Source organism: Budorcas taxicolor, chromosome 19, assembly GCF_023091745.1.
Source record: "Budorcas taxicolor isolate Tak-1 chromosome 19, Takin1.1, whole genome shotgun sequence".
Lineage (NCBI taxonomy): Eukaryota > Metazoa > Chordata > Mammalia > Artiodactyla > Bovidae > Budorcas > Budorcas taxicolor.
In genome coordinates this window covers 28,674,339-28,683,970 of record NC_068928.1, presented here as the reverse complement: position 1 = coordinate 28,683,970, position 9,632 = coordinate 28,674,339, and the positions used below count along the sequence as shown (strand labels likewise).

At 44.3% G+C, this 9,632-nt stretch overlaps 1 protein-coding gene across 1 annotated transcript in view; it reads left to right on the top strand.

The window, feature by feature from the left end:
• Positions 1-366: 366 nt before the first annotated feature.
• STX8 (syntaxin 8) overlaps positions 367-9,632 on the top strand; it is a 199,299-nt gene continuing 190,033 nt past the window's right edge. Inside the window, exons 1-2 of the mRNA XM_052658283.1 lie at positions 367-411; positions 9,305-9,404. Coding sequence (XP_052514243.1) covers positions 395-411; positions 9,305-9,404 — 117 coding nt within the window. The 5' untranslated portion in view covers positions 367-394. The remainder of the gene's footprint in view (positions 412-9,304; positions 9,405-9,632) is intronic.

The window sequence follows — 9,632 nt, the reverse complement described above, 5'->3', positions numbered from 1 at the left end:
GAGTTTTAGTAAATTTATACAATTGTGCAACTATCACCACAATCCAGTTTTTTTTTCTTTGTTTTAAGCAAGATAAAATGTTAAATAATTGCTAGAGGTCTTAAGGGGCTCCCACCTTCCGGGGACAATGCTTGGATTTTGTTCGAAAACAATTTTATTTTAATTGCACCCAGCTGTTCGCGTCTCTTAGGACGCAAACTGGTCCAGCCCTCAGTCCCCGGGGGAAGCGCTTTCCTTTTTCTCGTATCAATAGATTGGAGGCCTTAGGGTATGTATATTGCAAACTACGAGTTCCGGGCGCGCACGGGTCGAGCCGCAGGGTGTGAGCCGCGCGGGCCGCCGTAGTCAGCTGCTGCGAGCAGGAAGTGTCCGAGCTGCGGGCGGAGACTGCACCATGGCCCCGGACCCCTGGTGAGCCCCGGGTGAGGGCGGCAGCGCGCGGACGGTCTCGGGGGAGGCCAGGCTTCCGGGGAGCGGGTGATCGCTAGGCATTGGGGCCGGGGGCCTTTCAGAATGAGGGGTGGGGGAGCAGGATCCTTCTCCTGCCGCCGAGAGCCGGGGGTTGAGGGGCTGCGCTCCGCCGCATCCCGCCGCCACTCTCGGTCCTGCAGGGGTGGCTGGGGTGGGAGACGCGGTGTACACTTGGGGGAGTTCCAGCGCCGAATCTCTGAGCCGCATCTCCATCCTGGTGGTGGAGCTGGCTGATGAGGGACTCCTGTGAAAGTGAAGTACAGAGTAACCTTTTTGGTGGAACCCAAGTGCCTCTGGTGAATTTCCTTATTTCGCCCGTAGCGAAACCGAGGTTCCAGAGTTCACGGGAGTAAGCGAGTTAGTAACCAGTTGACGCTGGGGTCTAGATCTTGTGTGCCCTTCAAAGAAAACTTACAGGAATCTGGGAAGGAAGTTATGCCTGTTGTTGATAAGGTATTTTATCCTCACCTCAGTATCATGAAGACTGTCTACAGCAGCAACTTACGCAGTAAAACAGTAGCTGATAAGAGTCTTTTATTCAATAGTCAAGTCCCTAGGACTGAATGATGAAAGGCACAAATTCCGATCCAAGGAACCTACTGCAATAGCATATTCACTTGAGCTTTTCGTTTACTAATTAAAAACCGTCTAGCTCTACAAAGTTCTTTTTGGAGAATATGTCTCACATTAGTACTTCTAACATAGTTTATAGTTAATTTGCAGACAGTCTGGATATTAATAGATTAACTTTGCAAGATCAAAGTTAATCTACCTAGGATCTGGATTGTCTGGACCAATGGCTTAACTGATTCCATACTATTTTTTTTTTTCACCTGATTTTAACACCCTGATAGAAAAATTTAGAAAATACTGAATATTTGCAGAGGAAAAAAAGAAAAAAGAAACATCCTTAATTCTATCATCTGGAATAATTGCTGTTGTTGACTTTTTAAATGAATTTTTTACTTTGTGTAATATATGTGTGTATATAATGTATTTTATAGAAACAGAGACCATTTCTCTGTATCACAAATATTCCCTGAAAACACAATCTTTATGTTGCTTAATAGTGTATCATGTGAATAACCATGATGGAGTGTGATTTAATCATTGTCCCTTTGTACCTTTTTAAAAAACACTACGGCTTTTTTGCTTTTATTTTTTTTAATTGCCCCTTGGTACCATCTCTCACTTCTTTGACTTGCTTCCTAGAAGTGGAGCTACTGGGTCCAAGAGTATGAACATCTTTAAGGCCCTTGATACAGATGGCTGAGTTGCCCTCCACTTCATGGAGGCTAATTCCCTCATTTTACGAATAAAGTAGGATACATATAGCTCAGAAATAAGGTAGAGGTCCCAGGGTATCCATTTAGATGGGTGGAAACTATCCCCAAGCCCCTCGGCCTCTTCCTCGGTTAACGTGCAAAAAGCACTGATAATTTCTCCTGCTACTCTCAAGTAGTTTAACTTAGCAGCTTTCTCATGTCTGTTGAAAGTGAGACACTGGGGGACTCTGCTGTGCTCAGTCAACTTCCTTGCAAAGTGGGCTGCTGATCAGGAGAGCAGAAAGGAGTAGGGGATAGGACTTAGAAAAATCTAGAAAAACAGACTTGATTATAGCTTCGCCCTCTTGCGATCGAGAATCATGTCAGTGATGCTTTACTCATGTTTGGAAGTAGAATATGACTGTTACTCTTTTAATGGCATATCAAAGCAAATGGTAAGCTCACTGTGTGATAGAAATATCGCATGGTGACTGTCTCTGAACAGGCTCTTTGCTAAAAGTTAATCAGCTTTACCACTTTTTCCCTCTCCATTCCAGTTCCTCAGCCTCTGTCATGGCGTCACCATCCTCTTAGTCTCTTAGACCTAAAAAACTCTACTTTTTCTTCATTCGTCCTATCAGATTATTGACTCATCTCCATGATTCTTATTTTTTTCTTTTCTGCTGTTGTCCAATCCTTTATAGCCTTATGGTTTACAGAAAGTAAATGTTGGTGGCTAGTTATGGAGTTGAATAGCTGGAGAAGTCTTCTACTGGTCTCCTTTACTCTTCTTTCATTCCCAATGATTTGTGTACATGGAGTTCAGGTTACTTTTCCTAAACTAGCACTTTAGGCACCTGTGTGTTTGATTCCATCGTGAGGTTGCCCATTACCACTAGGCCAGTGGTTCTCAAGCTGTGCTATAGATTGGAATCTCCCGGGGAGCTTTACAACTCCTCACGTCTAGGGCAAGGCCCCTGCCAATTCAGTCAGAATACTTGGGGTATGAGGAAGCTTTAAAACACGTCCCCAGTGATTCAAGGGGCTTCCAAGGTACTTCAGTGGTAAAGAATCTGCCTGCTGATGCCAGAGATGCAGCTTGGATCCCTGGGTGGGAAGATCCCCTGGAGAAGGAAAGGGCAACCCATTCTAGTATTATTGCCGGGAAATCCCATGGACAGAGGAGCCTGGCAAGCTACAACCCATGGGGTCACAAAAGAGTTGGACACAACTGAGGACTTGCAGACCAGACAGTGATTCACATGTGTAGAAGAACTTCAGAACCAGTTTGTAGAGCTCATGTGAGAACCAAGGATTAGGAGCAAGACAACTGGGGTTTTGGCCGTAAGCGTTTCACATAACCTCTTCAAGGCCTCACTTTCTCTGTAAAAGTATACCCCACAGTTCTCAAATTCCCTTCAAACCTTATTATTATGTTACTCAAGACTCTGCAGAAACTAACTGCAACTCCTTTCTGCCATCTTGTTCTTCACTGTCCTACCCAGGACCACCCCTCAGCCGACCATGCCAGGCTCTTTCCCTTCCTTTCAACTTTGCTTGCTTCCTGTGCCTCTCACCTCTTCTAAAAGGTGCTCCTCCCTCTTGCTAGAGTGAGAGGCCTGCTTTGACCTTGTGGTTCAGCCCAAGGTATAACCTCTTGGCCCAGCTTTATCAGGTCCAAGTGTCTCGGCCAGTAATTTCTGTCACTTCCGAACTCCAGAAATACGCACTTGTCATTTCTACTCCTCATCTGTCAGGATGTATGTTACACCTTATTATTGATTTGCATTTGTGTGGTCTAGGACCACAGAGCCAGACCCAAACACCTCTTTTCATTGATGACGACATGGAGGGAAAATGGGGAAATGTGGCAGAGTTGGGGCCAGCACCCAATTTTCCTTATTAGCCTCCTGTTTCCTTAATTATGTATTGGCTTATATCACCTGCTCACTTTTGGTATAATGAATATATATGCATATATATATAGTACATAGTCGGGGAGGTTGTGGGGTCCAAGATCAGCTCGTGGACATTCTTCTGATTAGGTGGTGGTGAGGTGATCGAGAATCAGCATCATCAACCTTGTGGTTCCAAAATCAGTCTGGGTTCTACGGTTAAAGTCGTCTGCCTGCTGGGGGTTTCAGTATCTGCAAGACAGCTTGAAGGACACGGCTCAGAAAATTGTCTACCACCCTTGAGGAGGAAGTTTAGGTCCTTGACTTTGCTTAATGGCTAAACTATTCTTATTTTGTCTTGCTTGAGTGTTTTCCTTTCTTTCTGCATTTTCTTACTTCTCAAAATTTACTCTTTGGAACTCAAGGAAGGCCTAGGAGGCTAAAGCTTTTCTATAGACAAGAGGCAGGTGGAAGACATGGAGGTAGGGGTCTATTCCAGGAAGGCCCCATAGGTTATACTACCTCATTGGATCCTTATTAAATTTAAAACGTAAAGCTCTTAGCATAGAACCTGGCCCAGATCAGGTACTCAGTTGTTATCCATAGTTATAGTTACTATAGTAAGAGTCTTCAGGGAAAGGACTGGAAATTGTTTTTTTCTCTTTGTTCAAAAAGACATTTGCCAGGTTCCCTCAGTGTTCAGGTGACACATGGGAATTCAAAGATTTTAAGAAGTGGCTTGTTTATTTTTTTCAGACAAAAATTAGAATATTAGATTCCACAGCAGGTCTAAATATTGTTTACTGGCACAGTCCTGGAAAATATATCTGTCATGTATTCATAGTCTCCACCATTTAGAAGAGATGAAATGTGTATACACTTAGATATTTTCTGAAAGAGATAAAAAATGAAAAGGCTGTTAGCAAAGGAAAAATTAAGGGACTGTTAGAGATTGATTGTGAGCTCTTCAAAGCCCCCACCCTTGCTGAATAGCAAGTAGAAGCTCAGGATATGTTTTGAGAGAATTCTGGTGTCAGGTGGGTGTGTGTCCTTTGTCCTCAGAGCATTATGTTACCTGTTTTTCTGTAGGGCTCTTCCCTAAATAGCTGCTCCCCTGGCCTCTCACTCTCCATCCTTTTATCCTGCCTTATTTTCTTTCTTCAGTTCAGTCCATTTCCTCAGTCAGGTCTGACTCTTTGTGACCCCACAGACTGCAGCACGCCAGGCCTCCCTGTCCATCACCAGCTCTCGAAGTTTACTCAAACTCATGTCCATTGAGTCAGTGATGCCATCCAATCGTCTCATCCTCTATCGTCCCCTTCTCCTCCTGCCTTCAGTCTTTCCCAGCAACAGGGTCTTTTCCAGTGAGTCAGTGCTTCGCATCAGGTGGCCAAAGTATTGGAGTTCTAGCTTCAGCATCAGTCCTTCCAATGAATATTCAGGACTGATTTCTTTTAGGATTGACTGGTTAGATCTCCTTGCAGTCCAAGGGACTCTCAAGAATCTTCTCCAACACCACAGTTCAAAAGCATCAGTTCTTCGGCGCTCAGCTTTGTTTATAGTCCAACTCTCACATCCATACATGACCACTGGAAAAACCATAGCCTTGACTAAACAGACCTTTGTTGGCAAAGTAATGTCTCTACTTTTTAATGTGCTGTCTAGGTTGGTCATAACTTTTCTTCCAAGGAGTAAGCGTCTTTTAATTTCATGGCTGCATTAACCATGAATTGCAGTCACTGCAATTTCACCTGCAGTGATTTTGGAGCCCCCGCAAAATAAAGTCTCTCACTGTTTCCCCATCTGTTTGCCATGAAGTGATGGGACCAGATGCCATGATCTTAGTTTTCTGAATGTTGAGCTTTAAGCCAACTTTTCACTCTCCTCTTTCATTTTCATCAAGAGGCTCTTTAGTTCTTCTTCGCTTTCTGCCATAAGGGTAGGTGTCATCTGCATATCTGAAGTTATTGATATTTGATATTTCTCCTGGCAATCTTGATTCCAGTTTGTGCTTCATCCAGCCCAGTGTTTCTCATGATGTACTCTGCATATAAATTAAATAAGCAGGGTGACAATATACAGCCTTGATGTACTCCTTTCCCTGTTTGGAACCAGTCTGTTGTTCCATGTCCAATTCTAACTGTTGCTTCCTGACCTGCATATAGATTTTTCAAGAGGCAGGTCTGGTATTCCCATCTCTTTCAGAATTTTCCACAGTTTGTGGTGATCTACAGTCAAAGGCTTTGGCGTAGTCAATAAAGTAGAAATAGATGTTTTTCTGGAACTCTCTTGCTTTCTTGATAATCCAATGGATGTTGGCAATTTGATCTCTGGTTCCTCTGCCTTTTCTAAATCCAGCTTGAACATCTGGAAGCTCATAGTTCACATACTATTGAAGCCTGGTTTGGAGAATTTTGAGCATTACTTTACTAGCATGTGAGATGAGTGCAATTGTGTGGTAGTTTGAGCGTTCTTTGGCATTACTTTTCTTTGAGATTGGAATGAAAACTACCTTTTCCAGTCCTGTGGCCACTGCTGAGTTTTCCAAATTTGCTGACATATTGAGTGCAGCACTTTCACAGCATCATCGTTTAGGATTTGAAATAGCTCAGCTGGAATTCCATCACCTCCACTAGCTTTGTAGTGATGCTGCTTCCTAATACCCACTTGACTTCACATTCCAGGATATCTGGCTCTAGGTGAGTCATCACACCATCGTGTGTGATCTTAAGTCATGAAGATCTCTTTTGTATAGTTCTTCTGTGTTTTCTTGCCACCTCTTATTATTATCTTCTGCTTCTGTTAGGTCCATACCATTTCTGTCCTTTATTGTGCCCATCTTTGCATGAAATGTTCCCTTGGCATCTCTAATTTTCTTGAAAAGATCTCTAGTCTTTCCCATTCTGTTGTTTTCCTCTATTTCTTTGCGTTGATTGCTGAGGAAGGCTTTCTTATCCCTCCTTGCTATTCTTTGGAACTCTGCGTTCAAATGGGTATATCTGTCCTTTTCTCCTTTGCTTTTTACTTCTCTTCTTTTCACAGCTATTTCTAAGGCCTCCTCAGACAGCCATTTTGCTTTTTTGCATTTCTTTTTCTTGGGGATGGTCTTGATCCCTGTCTCCTGCACAGTGTAACAAACTTCATTCCATAGTTCATCAGGCACTCTGTCTATCAGATCTAATCCCTTGAATCTATTTCTCACTTCCATTGTATAATCATAAGGGATTTGATTTAGGTCACACCTGAATGGTCTAGCGGTTTTCTCCACTTTCTTCAATTTAAGTCTGAATTTGGCAATAAGGAGTTCATAATCTGAGCCACAGTCAGCTCCTGGTCTTGTTTTTATTGACTGTATAGAGCTTCTCCATCTTTGGCTGCAAAGAATATAATCAATCTGATTTCGGTGTTGACTATCTGGTGATGTCCATGTGTAGAGTCTTCTCTTGTGTTGTTGGAAGAGGGTGCTTGCTATGACCAGTGCATTTTCTTGGCAGAACTCTATTAGTCTTTGCCCTGCTTCATTCTGTACTCCAAGGCCAAATTTGCCTGTTACTCCAGGTGTTTCTTGACTTCCTACTTTTGCATTCCAGTCCCGTGTAATGAAAAGGACATCTTTTTTGGGTGTTAGTTCTAGAAGGTCTTGTAGGTCTTCATAGAACCATTCAACTTCAGCTTCTTCAGTGTTACTGGTTGGGCCATAGACTTGGATTACTGTGATATTGAATGGTTTGCCTTGGAAACGAACAGAGATCATTCTGTCACTTTTGAGATTACACCCAAGTACTGCATTTCAGACTCTTTTGTTGACAATGATGGCTACTCCATTTCTTCTAAGGGATTCCTGCCCACAGTAGTAGATATAATGGTCATGTGAGTTAAATTCACCCATTCCACTCCATTTTAGTTCGCTGATTCCTAAAATGTCAACGTTCACTCTTGTCATCTCCTGTTTGCCTTGATTCATGGACCCAACATTCCAGGTTCCTATGCAATATTGCTCTTTACAGCATTGGACTTTACTTCTATCACTAGTCACATTCACAATTGGGTGTTGTTTTTGCTTTGGCTCCATCCCTTCATTCTTTCTGGAGTTATTTCTCCACTGATCTCCAGTAGCATATTGGGCACCTACCAACCTGGGGAGTTCACCTTTCAGTGTCCTATCTTTTTGGCTTTTCATACTGTTCATGGGGTTCTCAAGGCAAGAATACTGAAGTGGTTTGCCATTCCCTTCTCCAGTGGACCACGTTCTGTCAGAACTCTCCACCATGACCCGTTGTCCATCTTGGGTGGCCTTATACGGCATGGCTCGTAATTTCACTGAGTTAGACAAGGCTGTGGTCCATGTGATCAGATTGGTTAATTTTCTGTGATTGTGGTTTTCAGTTTGTCTGCCATCTGATGGAGGAGAAGAGGCTGATGGAAGCTTCCTGATGGGAGAGACTGACTGGGGGGGGAACTGGGTCTTGTTTTGATCAGTGGGGCCATGCTCAGTAAATCTTTAATTCAATTTTCTGTTGATGGATGCAGCTGTGTTCCCTCCCTGTTATTTACCTGGGGCCAAACTATGGTGGAGGTACTGAAGATAATGGTGACCTCCTTCAAAAGGTCCCATGCACGCACTGCTACACTCAGTGCCCCCAGCCCTGCAGCAGGCTGACCCACGCCTCCGCCGGAGACTTCTGGGCACTCCTGGGCGAGTCTGGGTCAGTCTCTTGTGGGGTCACTGCTCCTTTTTCCTGGGTCCTGGTGCACACAAGGTTCTGTCTGTGCCTTCCAAGGGTCTGTTTCCCTAGTCCTGTGTAAGTTCTGGCAGCTCTGTGTTGGGTTTAATGGCGACCTCCTCCAGTAGGGCTTATGCCATACCCAGGTCTGCCGCACCCAGAGCCTCTGCCCCTGCGGCAGTCCACTGCTGATGAAACAGGAGAAATTAAAGAGATGCCCTGCTTCATTTGGTCTCAGTGATTAAGTTAACAATGAATGGATCGGTTGTAATGTCCATTTGACCTGTGGCAACCCACTCCAGTATTCTTGCCTGGAGAATTCCATGGACAGAGGAGTCTGGTGGGCCTACAGTGCATGGAGTCACAAAGAGTCAGACACGACTGAGTGACTGACACACACAGGTTGTCCCGTACCTCCACAGGAGACACTCAAACTCAGTTCCGTCTCAGTCTCTGTGGGGTCTCTTGAGTTCATTGTTCATTGCTGTATTCTCCCATGCCTGGAGCAGTGCTGGACTCTCCAGAAATGTTTGCTGAATGTTTTGTGAATGAATGCATTGGGATGCTTTATCAGGGGACAGAGATCACAGTGGTTGGGAGCACAGACTTGCTCGGGGCCAGGCAGCCGGGGTTTGCAGCTGGAGGTACCAGTTGGGCAAGTGGCTCTATCTCCCTGTGCCTGATTTTTCTCAAGTATGTGCTGGGGATGGGGACCCAGCTCCCAGCATTCTTGTGTGGGTGGGGTGAGTTATTACAAACGAAGAGTTGAGAAGGGAACCCATCCCATAGTGAGCTACCATTCACCGTGTGTATGCCTCTACTGCCCCTCTTATCATCCCCCCTTCCTGTTGGCTGTTGTGACTAGAATTACAAACTGCAACTTTAGATTATGCTGAAATTTCCTTTAAGGAACTTTCAACATGTCTATCCCTTTATGACTCTGACGCAGGTTCTCCACCTACGATTCTACCTGCCAAATTGCACAAGAGATTGCCGAGAAAATTCAGCAGCGAAATCAGTATGAAAGAAATGGTGAAAATACAACCAAGGTAAGGCCAGGAGAGACTGGGCTCTTCAGAGGATTTGTTTGGAGCTCTGAGGTCTGAAAACTCCCCCCTCTCAGAGGCTGTATGTGTAACAACCTGTGTGTGTTAGTCACTTAGTCGTGTCTGACTCTTTGTGACTCCATGCACTGTAGGCCCACCAGACTCCTCTGTCCATGGAATTCTCCAGGCAAGAATACTGGAGTGGGTTGCCACAGGTCAAATGGACATTAC